This window comes from Orcinus orca, chromosome 11, assembly GCF_937001465.1.
Source record: "Orcinus orca chromosome 11, mOrcOrc1.1, whole genome shotgun sequence".
Lineage (NCBI taxonomy): Eukaryota > Metazoa > Chordata > Mammalia > Artiodactyla > Delphinidae > Orcinus > Orcinus orca.
In genome coordinates, this window is record NC_064569.1 from 96,929,667 (window position 1) to 96,950,941 (window position 21,275).

General features: G+C 55.4%; 1 protein-coding gene and 1 long non-coding RNA gene across 5 annotated transcripts in view; both read left to right on the plus strand.

Annotated features, from left to right (window-relative positions):
• LOC125960485 (uncharacterized) overlaps nucleotides 1-21,275 on the plus strand; it is a 327,476-nt gene that overhangs the window by 88,026 nt on the left and 218,175 nt on the right. The window lies entirely within an intron of this gene.
• On the plus strand, nucleotides 1,595-17,418 carry LOC117196480 (uncharacterized). 4 transcript variants are annotated; one of them, XR_007470182.1, is made up of 5 exons: nucleotides 1,595-1,663; nucleotides 8,036-8,131; nucleotides 13,985-14,134; nucleotides 15,369-16,314; nucleotides 16,920-17,418. XR_007470182.1 is itself a non-coding variant. In XM_049694568.1 (4 exons), the coding sequence occupies exons 1-4, from the start codon at nucleotides 13,992-13,994 to the stop codon at nucleotides 16,998-17,000; spliced, it is 432 nt and encodes a 143-aa protein (XP_049550525.1). In that variant the 5' UTR covers nucleotides 11,077-13,991; the 3' UTR covers nucleotides 17,001-17,418. The 4 variants fall into 4 exon arrangements, 1 of the variants encoding a protein (XP_049550525.1); XR_007470181.1 differs by lacking the exons at nucleotides 1,595-1,663; nucleotides 8,036-8,131 and adding an exon at nucleotides 16,554-16,857 and having other exon boundaries at nucleotides 11,071-14,134; nucleotides 15,369-15,476; nucleotides 16,215-16,314; nucleotides 16,889-17,418; XR_007470183.1 differs by lacking the exons at nucleotides 1,595-1,663; nucleotides 8,036-8,131 and adding an exon at nucleotides 1,693-2,288.

Genomic DNA, 21,275 nt, shown 5'->3' on the forward strand with positions numbered 1-21,275 from the left:
TAGATGAGACCATGCCATTGCTTCCCCTCTGAGTCTGTTTTCTAATCTGAAGAGTTGCTTTTGGAGAGAGGCCCCTATTTTGGAGGGCTCCTCCCTCCGCCTGTAAAGCACCCTGTGGCTATTAGCAGCCCAGGGAAATCCAGGCTTTGTAGGGCTTGGAGTCAATGTGATTTGGGAGGCCCTCAAAGAAAGGATTACAAAATCAGAAGAGGCCAGAAGAGAGGGTGGGAGGGGCCTTGAAGCTTAAACTCTGCTGGGAGTTTACTAAACATTTGATGATTATCTCCTCTGATCCTCCCTATAACCCTATAGGGTGGTGGTGGGGGAGGGGGCATGCCATCATCCCATTTCACAGATGAGAACAATGAAGGAAACATCCATATCAGTGTCATCACTCCAGAGGTGGGAAGAAGGGGTGAGGGGATCTCCAACAGGTAGCAAATGGCAGAACTAAGGCGAGGGGAGCTCCCCGGACCCTGCTGTTTCTCTGTTCCAATAGGCAGCAGGACTGAGGTAAACAAGCTTTGTTTTGTTCCTGGGACAACAGCTACTTTGTAACCCCAATGCTCTGCTCTGCATTCCTCTACCTCAACACACCCCAGCAATAACAGGTTGGGGACTCGAGACCCTACACCTCCTTAGCCCACCCCAGGGCTGGGTACCACCCTGCCTGGACCTTTTCTGATTTCTCCTCCCTCCCCCGAGGCTTTGGGGGCCCTTCTCTGCCACTCATCTCCCCCTAGGCCCAGGAGCGCCAGAGCAGGGCGGGCTGCCCCCACTACGGCAATGGGAATGGAGGTGTGATGGATGGTGCAGCTGGAAGGATGCGGGGTGGGAAGGAGTGGGGCAGGAAGACGCCAGGCTTTGGTTGAATGCTGCTGATGCTGTTTCTACAGAAGTTTGAGTCTTAGTTTTCACATTTGTGAAATAGGCTTAAAAACACCTGACGCCTGATGGTTGCCAGGACCCGGGGGAGGGAGGAATGGGGAGTTATTTTTTACTGGTGTATTTTTACAGTTTGTTTTGAAAGATGGAGAGTTATGAAGATGAATGCACAACATTATGAATGTATTTAATACCAGTGAACAGTACACTTAAAAATAGTAAAGATGGCAAATTTTGCTATGTGCATTTTACCATAGTTTAAAAAATTGAAGAAAAAAAAAACAAACAAAACCTAACTCCTGAAGCTGCCAGCACTAAGAGCGCCAATATTTGAACGCTGAATTCATGCTGTCATTTAGCAGGTCATTAAGTCCTCTTTGAGCCTCGTGGGCAAGAAAAAAGCATCAATCCCCTAGGAGTTCTTTGAGGATATAAAGATCCTGGAATACCCACCCAAACGCAGCCAGGGGATTCATCCACAAATATTCCCCGGAGCAAACCAGCGCACGCGACAAAACAAACCTGCAGACCGCAGGAGGCAGAAAGACAGTAAACAAGTAAACAGATCACACTTGTAGCAGCTCTGTTGCCATTCGGACCCGACTGGGTCCTGGAGTCCGTGCTATTGGCCGGGGAGGCGGCCCTGAGGGCGGGCCGGGGCGGGGCCCGGCGTTTTATATGGTCGCGCGCGCGGGCCCCTAGCCGTAGACAATACGCCTCCCGGCTCGAGCGCTGCGGCCGCCGCCACCGTCACCGCCATTGCCACCGCCGACGCGAGGTGAGTCCGAGCCCTGCCCCCCGTGCTGTGACCCTAACTCCGCTGGCGTCCGCCCCTCTGCCCAGCCCGAGCCCGGCAGGTAAGCGCCCGGGGGCTGCCCTGGGCGCCGGCTGGAAGGTGGGGGACCCGTACCCAGGTTTCCCTGTCCCGGGTGTTACTCGCGGGCGACGTCTGGGGACCCCGGCTCCGAAACACCTCCTCGCTGGCGGGGGCTCCAGTTCCCGGTTGGCGACCGTGGCAGCCGGGGCCTCTGCGGGCCTCAGTCTCCGCATCTGTGCAATGGGGCGGCCCCTCTGCGCCGCGCCCCGGGAACCCGGCGCCGCATCGCCCCGCTCCTCCCTCCTGCGCGGCCTCCGGGGCCGGGCTCCCACGTCCTCGGGGGACGGGCCAGAGAGCGGGGCTGCCAGCCCAGGGCCGAGGCCCAGGGCCGAGACGGTACAGCCGCGCGGCCACCAAAAAACGGAAGATGGCGTCGAGCACCGGTCCCCGCCGACCCCGGGGCGCCCCGGAGCCGCGCACCTTCGAGGGGCCCGAAACCGGCCGGACTCGGGACGCGGGGAAGTCCGGAACAGGAACTGCGCGCCGAGCGGGCGCGGCGCCCTCCTCCTACCCACGCCCAGTGCAGGTGCGCCGAGCGGGGAAGGCGCCCGGCTCGCTTGTGTAAACCGGGGACCGCCGGGCGCCGCGGCGCTGGAGGGGCCGCCGGGCGCGTTCTATCCGGTGACCAAGAGGGGTCCAGCCGCAAGCCCCGCGCGGCCCCAACCAGCCCTGGGGGTGGGGGTGGGGTGCCCCGGGCTCGTTACCTCCTGGGTGTGAGTCGTTTTGTAAACCGTTCATTGTTACTGTAATTTTCGCCAGAAGGAGCCACCCTGGGGGTCGGGTGTTGCTGCTGTTGCTCTTGCTGCCGCTGCTGTTGTAACATTTTTCAAGCACCCATGTGGCTTGGTTTTCTGCGCAGGCTTTGCTCCAGCTGCCCAGGAAGGGAGGAAGGGAGGAAGGGAGGGTTATCGGTTTTATCCTTACTACGCTAGGGAGGGCTCTGTGCTGGCCAGCCTCCAAGGATGGTAGGCCTCATTTTACAGATGGAGAAACTGAGACATAGTTCAGGAGGCATTATGAGCCGTTTCCTAGAAGCCAGGCCAAACTCTCCACGCAGCCACTTTCCAGCTGTGTTGTCTTAGACGGGCTACTCCACCTCTGAGCCTCAGTTTGCTCATTCTGTAAAATGGGTCCGTGAGGTTTCCCAACAGGGACGGAGGAACACCACCCCCAAGTGTTGGTGGCTGTTACTGACTTCTCTGGAGTTAACACTTTAATCTTATTTCTACTTATTTTGGACATGCCCTTGGAATGGGTCCTTAGGAACAGCACTTTTTGGGTGATTTGCACCTGGTCCCTAAATGGCCTGGATTCCAGTCTTAGCACCTGGCTGCTGGTGCTGCTTGTCTGTGTACCCCCCCATCTCCCCTCCCTTCTCATTCCAGGATTTGGGGATTTCCCACCGTTTTAACCTCAAGGTCACTGTGGCTTCTTCAGCCTTACCAACATTAGACTGTACAAGTTTATTTTTGCTTGGGTTTGGTTTAAAATGCCTGAGGGGTCTGGAGAGGGTGGCTTCCAGAGTGTGAGCTTTCAGGGAGTGCCTCAAAATGTCCTTTAGCGTGGGGAACTTTTTTTTTTAATTTCTTTTTGGCTGTGCTGGGTCTTTGTTGTGTTGCTGCGCGCGGGCTTTCTCTAGTTGCGGCGAGCGGGGGCTACTCTTCGTTGCGGTGCGCAGGCTTCTCATTGCAGTGGCTTCTCTTGTTGCGGAGCGTGGACTCTAGGTGCGCGGGCTTTAGTAGTTGTGGCACGCAGGCTCAGTAGTTGTGGCACACGGGCTTAGTTGCTCCTCAGCATGTGGAAGCTTCCCAGACCAGGGATGGAACCCGTGTTCCCTGCATTGGCAGGCGGATTCTTAACCACTGCAAGGGTGGGGAACATATTTAATCTACCTTCTAAGATGGCTGCCAGGTGGTCTTTCTTTTTCTTTTTTTGGTGGAACTATGTCAGCAGGAATATTTCTCCAAGCATCAGGGATTCTGTGTGGCCTTGCATGGGAGGGATGGAGTGATGTACTTAGCAGCACGGTCTTTGTGCATGTCAGACTCATCATCTCAACTCAGTTGCTTCCTTCTCTGAGAAGTCTTCCCTGACTACCTGATCTAAAGCCACAGCCCTCCCACTCTTCCCAGCGGTCCCTCTGGCCTAGTACCTTTTTTTTGGATAGGTAAGAAGTGGATTTATTTAGAGACATACACATTACATAGACAGAATGCGGTCTGTCTCAGAAAGTAAGGAACAGTCTTGGGAGAAACACTCCAGAGTGTGGGCTGGCCTAAGACTTGACTATACTGTCTTCAGGACACTCAAGACAGTGTGGGAATTATGTGTGCTCACTTCGTGTGATTTACACTAGCCTGTAGTTCCATTAGAAGAGGAATTTAGAAAGGTCACACTCATTAGAGCATCTCCAGTGCCCGTCACAGCCTGGGCACTCTGGGAAGAAGCTGGTTAGACGGTTGTATGTATGTTTATTGTAAATTTTCTTAAGTGGTTAGTAGGTATAAAAACTGAGCTGGAAAGAAAGCAGAGAGCAGTGTTATAGTCCATTTTTTCACGTCCAATCCTCTAGTAAATGGAAGGGGGCACACCGCGAAGAGCTCCATCCATCGGTGGGTCTTGACCCTGACCTCGGAGGTGTTTTCCCCTCTCCCTGGAAAGCATCCTGTTTTTAGTGAACCCATTAAGTTTGTAGACAATTAATGGCTTCTTGCTTCCCCTGCCGTGGACATAGTGGATCCCACGAGAGTCCGGCTGTTTTTTTCTTGGCTCAGAACAATTCCAAGGGGTTTCAAGGAAGTTCCCGGCACGCTCGGGATTTTGTTGTCGGCGGCCACCAGGAAGCCTGCAGCGGGTCTGGAGTGGACGTGTGCAGTCGTGGCTTTGTCCTGCCGCGGGTTGGTTGGGGCCGGGCCCTGGATGTAAGCAAATAAGTCCCCGGTCCAAGTCCCTCGTGGGCCCTGAGGCAGGCAGGAGAGGCCAGGCCTGGTGGTCAGGGCACTGGGGCGGCTCGCGGAGGGCAGCTGATTATCCTAGTGTCAATATTAGGATGTGACGACACAAAACACCCGCTGGGCCTTGTCAGGCACTGCTTGGTAAACCTGTTTTTCTGGAGGTGGGAGAAGACACGGGGTCACCCAGAGTCTGACAGGAGATGCAAGCTCTGGGCCGGAGCGGGCAGCCCCACGTGGCTATCTGGGGAGGGTCACTTGTGTCTGGCTTGGACCTCAGAGGAGGCTCTGAGTCCCGGCAGGGAGATGGGCCGGATTTCCCGTGTGCCAACAATGACGCATCCGGGAAATCCCAGCTCTGACACAGGGTGGGCATGCGCCTCTCCTGAGCTCCAGACTCACCAGACGAGAGCTTCCCATTAGTGAGCGCTGACCGTATACCATGCGTGCAGCCTCTGCCTCCTCTCAAAAGGTGAGGCTGTCCAGTCCAGGGTGCCCCAGCCAGGAGCCGACTGTCCTGTGAGCCCAGTTCCCTCATTCTATTGGACATTGTACTGTCTGGTTCCCACTGGGCTGTCCCCGCTCACAGGGTTCCTGCTCTGAGCCAGGGCAGATAGACAGGTAAACATTTAATGAGACCCGTCATGGGCTAAGTGCCTAATCCAGGTCTGTTTACGCAGGATGCTGGGTACGGAACAGATAATTCTGTCCTGGAACGAGGTGGGTTCTGGGCTGGGCCTGGAGGAAGAAGCAGGTCCCTGATGCCAACCTGGGGAAGGCAGAAGGAGGGTGTAAAGGTGGGGTTGAGGGTGTGAAAAGGTGGGAGTGGGGAGCTGAGATCTGTCCCAGGGAGGAAATGGGAGCCCCCAAGGCTGCTGACTGGAGCGCTCCGTGACAGGATCTCGTGAGTGGTTGAGACGCCACAGCGCTGGAGGGAGACCCAGACCTGAAGAAAGCAGGGCGTAGTCCTTCACTTAAATTCTTCTTAGGTACTTTAATTGAAGTATAGTTGATTTACAGTATTGTGTTAGTTCCAGGTGTACAGCAAAGTGATTCAGAAACAATATATATTTAAAAAAATTTTTTTCCATTATAGATTATCACAAGACACTGAATGTAGTTTCCTGTGCTATACAGTAAATCCTTGTTTATTTTATATATGATGGTGTGGGGACTTCCCTGGTGGTCCAGTGTTGAAGACTCCGCGGGGTAGCGGGTTCGATCCCTGGTCGGGGAACTAAGATATCCCGCATGCCGCCTGGCGCGGCCAAAAAAAAAAATAGTATATGATAGTGTGGATCTGTTAATCTGATACTCCTAATTTATCCCCCCCTTCCCCTTTTGTAACCATAAGTTTTCTGTGTCTGAGTCTGTTTTGTAAATAAATTCATTTGTGCTGTTTTAGATTCCACATATAACTGATATCATGTAATATTTGTCTTTCTCTGTTTGAGTGTGATAATCTCTAGGTCCATACATATTGCATATTGCTGCAAATGGCAATACTTCATTCTTTTTTATGGCTGAGTAATATTTCATTGTGTACACACACACACACCACGTCTTAAAACCAATCATGTGTTGATGGGCACTTGGGTTGTTTCCATGTCTTGGCAATTGTGAATAACACTGCTATGAACATTGAGGGTGCATGCATCTTTTTGAATTTGAGTTTTCACCTTTTGTAGATACATGCCTAGGATTGGGATTGCTGGATTCTATGGAAGCTCTATTTTTAGTTTTTTAAGGAAACTCCACACTGTTTTCCATAGTGACTGCATCAGTTTACATTCCCAAAAACAGTGTAGGAGGGTTCCCTTTTCTCCACACCCTCTTCGGCATTTACTGTTTGAAATACATGCTCCTTAAACTGCAGACCCAGGCGGTATCTTGGCACCTTTCCTTTCTAATGGTGATGGAGAAGCACAGGGGTGTCAACAGGACTTGGTTGACTGGGATCCCCTCCGACCTGGCCTGCCAGGGTCTCCTCACCATGTTTCCCCTGCCTTTTTTCTGTTCAATTCATTGAAGTGTGTATTCTTACAAAATACCACAAGCTGGACGGTTCATAAGCCACAGACATTTATTTCTCACAGTTCTGGATTCTGGAAGTCCAAGGTCAGGGTGCCCCAGACTTCCTGTATCCTCAGTGGAGGATGGGGAAGGGAGCTCTCCTGGGCCTCGTTTAGAAGAGACGAAACCCACTAGCAGAGCCCTCATGATCTGTTTGCCTCCCAGCGGCCCCACCTCCTTTTCCCATTACTGGGCATTAGGTTTTCAACTGAGGAATTTGGGGCGGGACAGAAACTTTCAGACCTCAGCAAACTGGTTGAAAACCATTTCAAAATTAGTTGTCAAGAGAATTATTAATCTTTTACACTTTCTCTACAGTTTGTTTGTTTTTTTAATGGATATTTGAGCAGGAAAGGACAGAAAAGAATCTGTCCCCAATGCTTGTTTTACAAGTGAAGAATTAGGGGTCCAGAGGGGCTAAGGAATTTGTCCAGAGTAGCACAGCCAAGCTGGAGCAGAACCCAGGTGTGCGCCCAGCCCAGGGCCCCTTTGCTACAGCGTTTCCATTCATAAATACTGTGTAAGCAGTGAGAAATCAACATCTGCATAAACAGCAGGTCCTTAGCTTGCTCTTGTCACTCACAGCTAATCGTGACTTCTTTCCACGCTACCCAGAGGCCCCAGCTCCTTCCATTTGTGCGGGGCCAACCTGCCCAGGTGGGGAGGAGAAGAGGGCGCTGGTCTTGCATCGTTCTTCCCGCTGACATTCCGGAGCTCATCGGGTCAGGCGCTGGGGACCTGGAGCCCAGTCAGCCCTGAGCAACTCCAGCCAAACTGTGACCTTAAACTGCGGCCAAGGGTGTGTCCTGGGGTTGAGGCCAGATTTAATGTAGCTCCTCCCACGTATGTGTGTGACAAGCCCTTCCCGGTTCCAACCCTGAGTCCTGACGGAGGCTGGACTCTAGATGCAAATAAAAAGGGTGTGGGGTTACTGAGCGAGAAGCACCGAGAAGCACCGGGCCCAGAGTGGGCAGCCTTTGCCTGAGGCCACCCCAGCCTCTTGCTCGGTGGCTGGCAGTGTTTGCGCCTGGTCCCAGGCGGCTCAGGCCAGCACCTGTGCTGGGGTTCAAGGTGGAAGGAGGGCTCCGGTGCTGCTGCGGCAGTAGGACTTGAGGGGGGTCCCTTCCAAGCTGCAGCTTTCTAACTCCTGCCCACCCCACAGGTGAATTTCCAACCTTTTGCTTGAAATAACCTTTCCCTCTCCTTACTTTCCTCTCCCTCCTTTCTTTCCTCTCTCCTTGTCCCCCAGGTATTTCTCCTTCACTTAAGGGAAGTGAGCCCCACCCACATCAGACCAGCTGCTTGGGACATCTGCAGGTTCATAAGTCTGGACCTCTCCTGCCAGGTGGGGAGGGAGCGGTGGTGCAGGGGCGGGGAGTGGGGCTGGGAGGGGTTGGATGCCTGATTCCTGAAACAGACCTTTAAGACAAACATCAGTATCTGAGACCGCAAATTAAAGCTATGAACTTGAAACAGTTGCTTTTGCTTTATTTTCTGAATCAGTGATACCAGCATATGTTCAGGAAGAGGAAAACATTTATAGTAAAAATTCAGTCTCCTTCCTACCTTTGTCCCAGAGAGGACCCTTCCCCTCTTTACTAATCGCCTTTCTCCTTCAGGAGATGCACTCACGCAGGTGGAGGTGTTTGTCTTTTCTTCTTACCCCTGTGGCAGCACAGTTAAGTCGTGCCCCCTGCTGTGTGCTTGCACCTTCAGGATCTTGGCCCAGCAAGATCCTGCCAGGTACAGGCCGGCCTCACTGGAGGACACATTTCCAGAAATTAAAGGGTTGTGTGCATTTGTGACTTTGGTAGAGACTGTCAAACTGGCCCCCAGAGAAGTAGGGGCTAGCTGTTTCCCATTCCCTTCTGGGTCTGTTGATTTCTTAACCAGCTGTGGAGCCCCTGCTAGGTGGCAGAAAATGGGCAACAGTGGTATCTTTTATTCCTCTGAACAGTCCTGGAGGCTGTGCCGCTTCTGTGCTGGAGAGCCCTCTCTGGTTCTGGTCACACAGCCGTGGCAGAGCTGGGACTGGAAGCTGGGTCTGTCTTGCTGAGGTCAGGGCTTTTCCGCTTGATGCTTTGAGCATTGGGTGCTCTGTAAGCCAGGGCATTGCCCTGCTCATGGAGGGGGCGGGAAGCCCCAAAGGAAAAGACTGGGGACCAGGGCTTTCCAGCTGGATCCACCCAGCAGCCATTGGCCTGGCACCCAGGACTGCATTTACCAGATGGCTCTGATGTGGTCCCAGAGGGGTCATCACCTGTTCCTGCTTTGCTGCAAGGCCTGCAGGGACAGGGGGAAGGCTGGGCTTCGGGCAACTGAGGGTCCCCCCTCCAAAGAGGGGGCAGCTGTTCCCATCTCAGTGTGTGTGTGGAAGAGACACAGCCAGTGACACTGCAGGCTGGCTGGTCCAGAGCCTGCCCTCCCTTCCAAGCCCTGCAGGTGTCCTCATGGCTGTGGGGACAGCAGTTTGCATCTGGAGCTCTGGAGGAAGATGGGTTTCCACTGAGTGTGCAGGAGGGTATGTGTGGGCTGCAGCCTGGGTGGGTGTGACTTCCTTTCACCAAAGAAGGGTTTTAAACTACTCATTTGCAAATATGCTGGAAAAAAATAGATGCTTGAAACCAGTCCAGGCTCCTGGATCTGCAGCTGCAGTGACCTCAGTACTTGGCTTTGTTTAGTCATTCGACAAGCATTTCTCTGCTCTGTGTTGTGTGCCAGGAAGCAGAGATTAACAGTAAGGGCAGCTTCTTTTTACGTGTTTTTTTTTTTTTTTTTGGCCACACCATGTGGCTTGCGGTATCTTAGTTCCCCCACCAGGGATCGAACCCGGGCCCCCTGCAGTGGAAGCTCGGGAGTCCTAACCACTGGACCTCCAGGGAAGTCCCAGCTTCTGTTTGTCCCCCGTGAAATGGCTATTGCTAGTGTCCTCATTGAGGAGTGAGTAAGCTTGGCACAGAGGTTGACTTACCCAAGGACACCCAGCAGGGACCAACAGGGATGTCAAAAGGAGACTGAGGATGGCCAGTGGCACTGCCCAGGCAAAGACTAGAGGCTTGGCACGTCTGGGTACGTGCTCTGTAGTGTGGTGGGAACCAGGTCCAGGATTGGGGTGGCAGGGCTAAGGCGACCAGGGGGAGAAGAGGGCCCTGGTAATGGTGTAGCATGTCTCCCGAGGGGACTGGGGAGCTAAGAGGGGGTGGCGGGGTCAGATTTGAGGCTGCTGAGTGGAGATCAGATTGGAGACCCCAGCAGGAGCAGGGCCAGACAGGAGGGACCGGCCCTGGGCCTCCACTGGGGTGATGCGGTAGCTGGGAGGGACCAGAGCTGGCAGGCTGCCGTAGGGACCCTGCCCCCGGCCCTCTGGCCACACTGTTCTCTCGCTCAGATCTAGAGGCCCAAGGACAGCCTAGGCCTGACTGCTGATTCTCCTCCATTGATACCAGCCAGAACCTTTGCATTGGCTAGAAGCAAGAGGGCAGAGGACTTGGATTCAATCTTCACTTCTCTGACTTAGATACGGGATTAAGTGGGGAGCATTTTAGAGTTAATCCATGTACAGGGAGGGCTTAAATCACTGCCTGACAATAGTAGATACCCAGACATGAGCCAGAATTATAAGACAATTAGTGCTTGTTCTTGCCTGGAAGAGGAACCCTATTATCTTGGGACCATTATCCCCATTTAACAGATAAGGAAATTGAGGGTCTGGCCCAAGATCTCACTGCAGGCGAGTGGGTGGGTTAGGACGTTAACCCAAGATCCCCCCACCTGTCCTGGAGCATCCGTGCAGGGCTCAGATGATGAGCAAGGGGAGAAGAGAGTCTGGTGTCTTTGTTCTCTTCCCAGGCCAGCCCAAGAGAGGTCCGGAGGGGTCTGGGGACCCACATGAAGGTGCAGACGTGGGTCCTGCCCCCAAACAGTTCAGTCTGGTTGGGGAGGCACCACTCCGTTGCTCAGCCATCCGTGGAGCTGGCCAGACACAGCACAGGCCTCACCCCCAGCCTGGCCAAGCTGCCAGTAGCCACTGTCCCTGGTCAGGCACCTGCCTGGTAGGGCCCCTCATCCCATTTGGTACACAAGGTGCCCAGGATTCTAGGCGTCTGCTGGGGACGAGGGATATTGAGAAGGTGGGTCAAGGTGAGGTTCAGGCCATGTGCCCAGTGAAGTCCCCTTGTGACCCCTTGGGAAGGGGTGTCCACGGGACCATAAGCCATCCCTGGGAAGAGAAGAGCCCCGTGCTCAGGGGGCTGGGGAGGGGGGGGGAGGGGGGAGGGATCAGGGAGACTGATGCAAATGACGTCATCTCCCTGATGGGGCAGCTTTCCCTGGAAAATAGCCATTTGCATAGACACCCTGGGGCCTGGGGCCTGGGGCCTGAGGGCAGCAAGAGCTCCTGGTCCCAATTCCTGAAATGCCAGCCTAACACAAGGTCAAGTTCACAGGGCTTACAACCTATGCAGTGTTAAAACCTGTCTCCATTTATCTGGGTCTTTTAAGTCTGTTAATGGAATTTAAAATTTTTGTCCATAAAGATTTTAAGCATCCTTTCTTAAATTCATTCCTGATCAAAACCCTTATATTTCTGTAGATGTATTTATTGTCTATAATATTTTCTAGTTGCCTTGTAGGAATGCTGTTTTTTGTATGTTGATCTAGCTTGTTAAGACTCGTTTACAATTTTCTTAAGGTAAACCTAACTTAATTGAGCCCACCCCGCCCCAAAGTGGTGTCCATGCACCGCCCCAACCCCGCGGGGGTCCGGGGCCTGGGAGTAGGATTTGTGACCTTGGTTCAGCCTCCCCTAATCAAAAGGGGAAGGGATGAAAGTCACCCCTGGCTACAGAAGTGGCTTCAAACCATACTAGTTTTGTCGTCTACTTTTTCCTCAAGGATGGCCGGTGGATCTAGATTCACCTCACGGCTTTTCACCGATACCCAGCAGTCTCTAGAACAAATGTGTGAAGATTTAGGCACCCAGAGTGGTACCTCTGCTGGGTGTGGGGTCTTAGGAAAGTCCCTGTGACCCTCCCTGCTGGTTTGGGGGAGTCGCTGGGTCAGGCCCTCTTAATACTTTGCCTGCAGGTGCCCTCAGCAGGTGGCAGCACCCTTCCCCCAGCCCTGCCGGGGGCCACCCTCCCTCCACCCACCAGATCTGACCTGACAGCTCCTTTCAGCCCACAGGGGAAGGGGCTGTCCTGACAGGTGCGGGTGGCATATGTCAGGCCGGGGCTCTTTTGTGGCCTTTGTGGCTGTGTTTACACGTCTGATCTCTCCAGCCCCAGCTCCTGCGGACCTGCCTTTCACACTGAGCTTGCATCTGGAACAGATGTAAAACTGTTTCCCTCTCAGGAAACTGAAACAGCCATCTCTCTTTGATACAAATTCTGGGCATTTATTCTCTCTGGAACAATGCTGTCCTTATGTGGTTTTCTTTCTCAAAGGCCCCAGACCCCCCAAATACCTGTCTGCGCCCTTGATGACATCATGTCCATCTCTGCATGCAGTTTGGATGCATTGTGGAGAATAACTTGTCTAGACTTGCCCCGAGACACCTGGAGGACCCAGGAACCTTAACCTGTGTGCCCACGAGCCCCTGCCCTGTCTTTCTTTGCATTTCCAGCCGTCACCCTTTAATGCTGAAAGCACGTGGTAAGCGCACGCGTGCTTGTTTAGCTCCGTGTCTCTGTGCCCGTGCACGTCCTGCCTGCAGTCCACTTCAGGGATGAACGCTGATCCACTCTGGCCTGGGGAGCAGGAGACTTGGGTGTAAGCCAATTAGTTATTAATACAATTAAATTTTTTTGGCCGTGCCCCGCGGCACGTGGGATCTTAGTTCCCCGACCAGGGATCGAACCCGTGCCCCCTGCAGTGGAAGCGGGGAGTCCTAACCACTGGACTGCCAGGGAATTCCCTACAATTTATTATTATTATAAGAATAATGGACTGAAGTACAGAGGTCATAACAGTGCCTGTTCCCCCCGTGTTCCAGGCTCTGCTCAAAGTACTTAACGGAGATTCCTTCATTCCCCAACAGCCCAGTGGGGGGGGGGGTACCTTACAGATGAGAAAACTGTGACATCACACAGCTGCTGAGTGGAAGAGCTGGGATTTGAACTCAGGCCCTTTGGTTCTTCATTCACTATATTCCGGACTGAAGGCTGTTTGATACAGTGTGGGGTAAATTCTGGTGAACACGGTCACAGGCCTCACCGGCTATCACAAGCGATGATGTGAACATGTAAACACAGCTGCCCAGCCTGTGTCTGCTCCCTTTCAGCCCCCATGTCAGACTCTGAGACCTCATTGACCAGAACTGGGTTACATGCCCACCACTAGCTGCAAGGCGTGCCGGGAAAGTGAGAACAGGAGTGTCAGACTGCCTTAGATTAACACAGATCAGGGCCACCCCAAAAACTAGTTCTATTAGCAAGGAGCAGGGGAGTGGAGAGGTGAGACATCAAGCGAAGAAAGGAGGTTATAAAATACTATGTAAGGAGTGATCCCTTTTTTTTTTTTTAGGTTCTCATTAGTTATCTACTTTATACACAGTAGTGTATATATGTCAATCCCAATCTCCCAGTTCGTTCCCCCCGCTCCCTGCCCCAGGAGTGATCCCATTTTTGAAAATGTGTGTGCTGCGAATGTGTCCAGAAACTGGCAGTATCCCTCTGGGAGTTGGGATTGTGGGTGACTTTTCCTCGTGTAGCTTGCATTTGCTTTTTCTGCTCGAGGGGCGTAGCAATTGGAAGCTGGCAGAACCCAACGAATTGGCTCTCCTGCTGGAGCCCAGCCTTAGGCCACTGTGACACCAGACACTTGGGTTTTTTAGTTTGACTACAGGCCTCTTGGGGGCCAGTATTAGAAACATACGTTTGTAGTCTGATTTGCTCTTTTTTTTTTTGGCCGTGCCCCACGGCTTTCCGGATCTTAGTTCCCCGACCAAGTCCTAACCACTGGACCGCCAGGGAATTCCCTGATTCTCTTTTCACACACAAAAAAGAGAAAAAGGCAAGGGCGCTTATGAGTCTTCTCCAAATCCCTGAGGGGTGTATGACAGAACAGAGAGGCACGGTGACTTGCCCAGAGGCACACAGCAAGCATACACAGCAGGATTCACGCCGGGGAAGCTAGGGTAGAGGTAAGGTGACTAGTGAGTGACACCCCAAAGCATCCAGTCTACTTCTTTTTTCTCCAGAGAAGAAATGTATCAAGCAAGACCCCTCTCTAGGAACCTCTTTTTGTACACCTTCCTGCAAAACCATGGCCCTGGCTTCCTGGATGACCAAGGTGAGGGGCTACCCGGCGTGACCAGTATCTTGGAGTTCCACCCTGTCTCCCCCTACAGGTAGGTCCCAATTGCCTCTGGGCCCTGCCCACCCCCATTCCTGGTCAGTGACCGTGGCCGGGTGGTTAGCAGAGCCTTCTGGGTTCTCCAGACAGGGCTGCAGAGTGGAAATTCCCTGGGCGTGGTCACGCAGGCAGGTGCCCTGGGCGAGGCAGCTGTGCTCTGACAGCAGCTCACAGAGGGGCCCCTCAGAGCACCCAGCATATTCATAGTCCCAGGATGGCACTGGCCATCAAAATGACTCAAGCTTGTGGCCTTAAGACAGGGTGCCTCCTGGCCCTCAGGACCACAGTCACCTCAAGGCCTCTTAAGAGATGGATTCAGTTTTAGAAAGTCAGAAGGAGGCCACTTCAGATGCAGACCTGACCCAGTTGTCAGGGCAGCCAGGAAGAGATTGTCCCAGCATCAGCACCAGGGTTCTGGATGCTTCCCCCTGCTTTAGGCCTCAGGAATCGCTTAGCCGTTAGGTCCTGGACTTGGGGTTTGGGACTGGTCGGGACTTTAGGGCTGGAGGGACCTGAAAATCTGCCACCTGCCCTTCCACACTGCATCTGTAGATGGAGCCCGGGGCAGTGTTGTCCTGACTTGAACCCAACGCACTACCTGATTGCCGGCCAGCCCTCCCTAGCAAACCCCTACCCCAGACTGGGCAGATGGCCAAGGCTAGGCTGGGAGGGGCTCAGGGTCCTGGGAATTCCCAGCCAAGTCACCGGGATGGAATGTGGGCAGCCCGCTGAGAGCAGAGCTGAAGCTGGCCCAGGTGCCCGGTGGGCGTGTGCACGGCCCCGTTTCCATCAGGGACTCATTCAGTGAGAATGGGGGGCCTAGACAGGGGCCAGGTATCCCCCCCTTTCTGAGAAGGGGTGGTACCATCAGAGGTAATCTCAGGATTGGGGTCCAGGGGACATGTGCCAGGGTCCCTCCCAGGGTTCTCTGGGGCACTCAGTCATCCTGGGAGGGGAAAGGGAAGCTGACTGCTGTCACAGGCTCTCAGTGTCTCCCTGCACTCCCACAAGGGGGGGCGGTGGGCACAGGCTTCTCCTGGGCAGCCCTCTCCCCGGGGTCTAGGATTTGCACTCCAGGGGAGGGGACCCCACGGGCTTCTTCTGAAGCAAAGCGGGAGCCAGAGGAGGGGTGTGTGAAGGTTCCCTGCCCCCGAACCTCGCGACGAACCTGTCGGTCTGGGGCTGTGGGTCACCAGCGCAACAGCTAGCTCCCTGTGGCCTCCCTGCAGTGACGGCCCCCATTACTTGGCCATGCAGCTGGCCTCCATTGCTGACGAGATGGAGCTGAGGCTGCTGCTACCCCAGTTCGTCGAGCCCATCCGGATGACCGTGTACAGGTGACGAGCCCCTGCCCGGCCCAGGACCCCCACAGACCAGGGCTGGCCCCCGGTGGCTCCGCTCCTGGGCAGCCCCGAAGCCCGCAGCTCCCCCTTCCCCCGCTGGGTCCCCAGCTCCTGGAGCTGGCCTGGGCCACAGACCCCGGCGCCTTTCTGTCCTCCCCTCATCGAGCCGAGGTAGCCCCTTTCCAGCAGAGCCTTGACTTAAAATGACAGGAATTGCTGAGTGAGCCAAGACGGAGCTCTGTGCCCAGCCGTGTGGGTGGAGCCTTCTGCATGGGACGGGCTCTCGCGTGTGGACTCAGCTTCCGGGAATTGCTGGCTTCCTTGCAGGTTCTCGGAACCTCACAGAATTGCCCAGGTGGGGACGGAGAGACCCTACCCCAAAAGACCGGGATGCAAGCTGACACGGTCCCTTGGTCTCCGGGGAGGCCGCCTTCCTCTGAGGAGCCAGGGCCTCTCAGAACACGGCTCCTCCTCCCCTGGACCTGCCTCTGGGCCGGTGGGCAGCGGGGCGTTGCCCTGGCTCCGGCTCCGGCTCCGGGACGCAAGTCCAGACCCCTAGCAGGATGACTACGGGACCACCAACAGCCCACGGAGAGAGGCCTCTCATTGGTGGAGGCGCCCAGGGAAGGGGGATAGGGTGACAGTTGTCACCTCCAGTCAAGGCCGTCTCCGCCCCTGTTGCTGCGTAATGGCCCTGCCCCCCTTTGTCTTACAGCTTGTTTTTCCCTACAGCCACATAGGACTGAGGGACGTTCTTCGAAGTTTTATGGTGGCTTTCACTAACCTCAGGGAGAAAAGAAGCCTCTGGAGCTTCCTGACCCTCAGGGACAGGGTAAGCCTCGATTCCATGACCTTGACTTACATTCCTGCCAGTGGTGCAGCTGCTCCACGGGCATACCCTCTCTGGATGCCACAGTCCGCACCACTCCCTACTACCCGGTCCTGCCTGCTTGCCCCGTTTCTACTGCTGCCTGGTCCCAAAGGCCTCTGGGTTTGAGACTCTGGCTTGTGGACCAGATGCACGAATCCTTGCCTGCTTCCACACCTGAGCCGTGCTTCTCCCTCTGCCAGGAATCGCCTCCATGCGGCAGACTGGTGGCTCACAGCGGCTCCTTGTCCTGAGCAGCTTCCCTGACTGCTCCCCTTCCCTCCCCGCCAGCACAGCAGAACGGCCCCCACACCAGTTCCCGGCAGACAGGCAGCCCCTGGTGGGCTGGCCTCCGCTCCTGCTGTGTCCTCAGGGCCACTGGCCTCTCCTACCCTTCCTGTGCCCCTCGGCTTTCTGGTCACCTCGCCCCAGACCCCCCCCCCCCGCCCCCAGTTCTGAGCGGAGCGCTCCCCCGCCCCGCCCTCGCCTGCCTTGTCCCTGCTGGGTGTGGAGCGAGCAGGCCTGTTGCAGGCTGGAGGTCCTCACTCGTCCCCACCTTCATCCCGCAGGTGTCCCCCAGCCCGTGGCCCGAGCTGGCGCTGTCCCTGCTGCTGGTGGTGACGCTCAGCTGGGGGCGCCGCCTCCACTGACCCGCTGCTGGCCCGCGTGGGGTGGGGCTGGCCCCCCGCCCGCTCCGCCACCACCCTGGAGGTGGCCTTGTCGGTTTGGCTGGCTTTTAACTGTTTTCTGTTGCCCCTTTTTTATATTTAAACTCCGAGTGCTGGGACACTGAGGTTCATACTAGTTTTTCCCTTGTTTTTGTAAGAGAAATGAATTTATTTTACCTCTGGGGTCATTACTGGTTAATGACCTGCTCTCCTGGCCCCAGCCTGCTCTGCGGGGGCCTGTCCTGAGGAGGAGCCTCCCTCTCTGGGGTCGGTCAAATAGTGCGCAGCGGGGGGAGTGCTGGCCACACCCCCGTATCCGTGATGCCCGTGGCAAAAAGAATCTGCTGGAATAGATTTCTGCGGGGTGAGGAGAGCTCAATAAAATGTTGGTTTCCAGACAGCCTCTGGTCCTCTCCGGGGGTTTGCAGTGTGGGCTGCATTTTGCCTGTGGGTTGGGGGAGGGCAGGGCGTGCTCCTGGCCACCTGTGCACCCACGTGTACCACACAGCCTCCTGGCTCCTTCCTGCACCTGCAAATGCTGGTGTGTCTGGCCCAACACAAGCTGGTTCATCCCTCCTTGTCATGCCTTAGTGCCTGAAGTCTGCCATTAGGGATTATTTCCTTTGGGCTGTCAGTGCCTCCTGTAACTGGGCTGCCTGCTCTCCCCACATCTGCTTATCCAGCGCTTCCTTCTGGAGCAGTGCAGTCTGTGGGGATTCCCGCAGCGGTATGGTGCGGAGAGGGGGCTGGGCAGGGGGCACCAGGGGCAGGATGCCAGGCCTCCCACCCTGCGGGCTCGGCCCACCCCAGACCTGGACCCAGTGCTGTTTCTAGATCCTGCCAGGCCATTTTGCCTCTCCCCACCCCCAGTCCCCTACCTCATGCCAACCGTGGGCTGGGGTGAGCCACCTTCTTCCAGCTCCCCCACCCACATTCCACTCCCCCAACCCAGCACCTCCTGCAGCCTCATCTTCCTGCCCCCTCCTGAGCCCAGGGCTGGGGAGCCTTCCCTGCCCTCCACTCAGCCCCGGAGCTGATCCAGCAGATGCAGCTGCCTCTCCACCTTCCAGCCAGGCTGGTCAGACCCTGCCCCACTCCAGACCCCGCAGGAGATGCATCCTGCCCACTCCCCCAGCACCCTCCAATCCTCATGACTGAAGGGACCACGCGGCTCCCAGGCCTTATGCCCCAGCTCCCCAACGTCTGGCCCTTCGCAGCTTTAAGGCCTGACTTCACTCCCTTTCCTGTGTAAGGTGTCACTATGTCAGGCCCTCAGAACCTCACAGGGTGAGCCCAGAATCTCCCAGTTCCCAGGCAATTGCTCGGATGCCCCATCTGTGGCAGGCTGTTTCATCTGGAAAGGTCACTTTCTATCCCAGACAAGTACCCCATCCCCACCAAGCTTATAGACCTGGAAGTGATCCCAGGCCTCACCCTGTGTGGATGTACCAACTCCAAGGCCCGGGCACCCACTGTAGAATCAGAGTGGCCAAGGATGTGGCAAGGCTAAAGCCAGAGGCACCTCTTCCAGGAAGTCCTCCCTGACCACCCAGCTTGCTCCATCCTGAGCTCTCAGGACAAACTGCCCACCCAACCATGTACCCACGTGGTTGCGGCCAGGGTTGCCTGTGGCTTCTCCAGGAGTGTGGGGCTCCTCAGGGAAGAGACAGACTGGAAACACTACATGGGGCCCCCAGGTGGCAGCTGATGCTGGCTGGGCAGCGGCCTCTCCCTGCAGGAGTCTAGGGATACATTCCCCAGGATCATCCTGTCCTGGGGTTTGCAACATTCTTCCCACCCATGGGTATCAGGAGCCCCCACTGTACTACATCGGCTCTGGGGCAGGTTCTGGGGATGTGAAGACAGCATGGGTGCCTGCCTCAGATCTCACACCCATTTTAGGGAAGGACAAAATGCACATAAATCGGCCGAGAGTATTGTCGGATGTGTTCTGAGGGCCCCAAAGGACAGAGAAAATGACGGGGCCTGCGGTGGGTGAGAAAAGTCCTCGCTGAGGAGGGGCTGGGGGATCCGAGCTGCAGTACAAAGGCCCTGGGCTGGGAGACAGGCCTGGGCATGGAGGCAGACTGGCCAGCTCGGGGCAGCGTCTGACCCACTGTGTCTCCCAGTTCACACAACCCTGGGGCCTTGCTAGTTTGCTACAACTTTAGCTCCCACGCGGTGCTCGACCTCCTGAGCAGATGCGATTCCCGCCATTTGGGCCAGCACTTCACTCTCATCTGCTCCAGACAAGCCCACCCGACTAGGGGGAAACTGAGGCCCAGTGGTAGGGGACTTGACCAAGGGGACCCAGGCTTCCGTCACACCAGGGTCCTCCCACCCCAATCAGATTGGGATCCAGTCAAACCCGCTCCGGCTGCTCCACATGGCAGTTTCCACAGTAGCGGAAAGACGCTCAGCCCTTAGGAGCTGAGAGTGGCTTCAGTCTGAGTCAACAGCAGTACCAGAAAGCACTCTCCAGTCCCTAAAAGGAAGAGCCAGAGGCCTGTCCCTCTCAGGCAGAGGCAGGGGTCACCCACTGGCCTCACGATTCAATTTCTACACAATGCCCCCCGACCTCCTGCAGCAGTTCTGTGGCAGGCCCCGGGGCACTGCCGCACGCAAAGTGGACACACAGACCACGGGAGGGGAGCGGTGCCCAGTTCCAGGTAGACCTGGGGAGTCAAGTGGCTGGAAAGAAGCAGGCCAAGGTTCTCCACGGACATGGAACCAGAGATGTGGCAGGTGCGAGTCCCAACTCGGGGTGGGCTAGATCCTGCGGACCGAGGACAGGACAGCACTGGTATCGTCCCCAAGGGCACAGGAACTGTCCAAGGTCCTGCCAAGGAACAGGATGTAGGGTCCACCATGGCCCCCAGGCCCTCACCCTAGGACTCCTCCCAAAGCTCCCTTCACAATCCCCCGCCTCTGTCACTTGTCCAGATTCAGGGTCAGCAGGGGCAGGGCAAGGGCCTGCCCACCCAACCCTCCAGGGCTCCTGAAGTAGAGATGCAGCCCTGCCCACCTGCGTCCCTGAGTTCCCTCCTACTGGGCAGCCCTTGAGGCAAAGAGCTATGTCCAGAGGAGCAGTAAGGCCTGCAGACCCGCCCTCCACCGCTCCTCCGGCTCCCTTGCGTGGGGCTGTACCCAGAGCTGCCCGCAGACCAGCCAGACACCCACAGCCTGGGCCGTGCAGGGAGCTTGCTTTCTCAGAGCTCTCAGCAAAGGGGATTCCAACAGCCTCAGCATTGTTTAAAAACAATAACAAAGTTCTCTGTGAAGGTTTGAAATTTTCTGAAACAAAGTTTGAAGAAATATAATAGTTCTTTCTTCACTGTGCTCCAAAGAGCACGCAAACCCAGGCCCTGCTGAAAACTGGGTTCTGTGGCAATATATGCAGTGGTTCTCAGCGTGGAAGGGCTGTGGGAACGTGTGGGCACGTTTGGGGTCACAATGCCCGGAAATGCTACTGGCGTGTAATGGCTAGGGGCCAGGACAGCTGCCCACAAGCGCGGGACAGTCCCATACAATGAAGACCAGTTCTGCTCAAAGGCCAACAGGGCCCCAGTTGAGAAACACAGAACTAAAAATGAGAAACCCTTAGGAGTTTGGGGTTTGAGTTTGAATCACTTTGCTGTACACTAGAAACTGATACAACGCTGTAAATCAACTAGACTTCAATTAAAAAAGAGAAACCCTACCCAGGGTTTGACATGTGCCTACACAACAGCAACATTTAAAGACAAGCTCAGGGGACTTCCCTGGTGGTCCAGTGGTTAAGACTTCCCCTTCCAATGCACGGGGTGCAGGTTCAATCCCTGGTCCGGGAGCTAAGATCCCACGTGCCTCGAGGCCAAAAAACCAAAGCAAAACAGAAGCAATAAAGACTTTAAAAATGGTCCACATCAAGAAAACATAAAAAAGGGCTTCCCTGGAGGCGCAGTGGTTAAGAGTCTGCCTGCCAATGCAGGGGACGTGGGTTCAAGCGCTGGTCCGGGAAGATCCCACGTGCCGCGGAGCAACGAAGCCCGTGTGCCACAGCTACTGAGCCTGCGCTCTAGAGCCCACAAGTCACAACTACCGAGCCCGTGAGCCGCAACTACTGAAGCCCGCATGCCTAGAGCCCGCACTCCACAAGAGAAGCCACCGCAGTGAGAAGCCCGCGCACCGCAATGAAGAGTAGCCCCTGCTCGCCGCAACGAAGACCCAATGCAGCCAAAAATAAAAAATAAATTAAAAAAAAACAAGCTCAGGGAT

What these genes read in the sequence shown, in the direction of transcription:
- LOC117196480 (XM_049694568.1), top strand. Translation starts at nt 13,992, where the DNA reads ATGTATCAAGCAAGACCCCTCTCTAGGAACCTCTTTTTGTACACCTTC. An exon ending in CACCCTGTCTCCCCCTACAG is followed by an intron (nt 14,135 to 15,368) that starts GTAGGTCCCAAT and finishes GCCTCCCTGCAG; the next exon opens with TGACGGCCCCCATTACTTGG. An exon ending in TCCTGACCCTCAGGGACAGG is followed by an intron (nt 16,315 to 16,919) that starts GTAAGCCTCGAT and finishes TTCATCCCGCAG; the next exon opens with GTGTCCCCCAGCCCGTGGCC.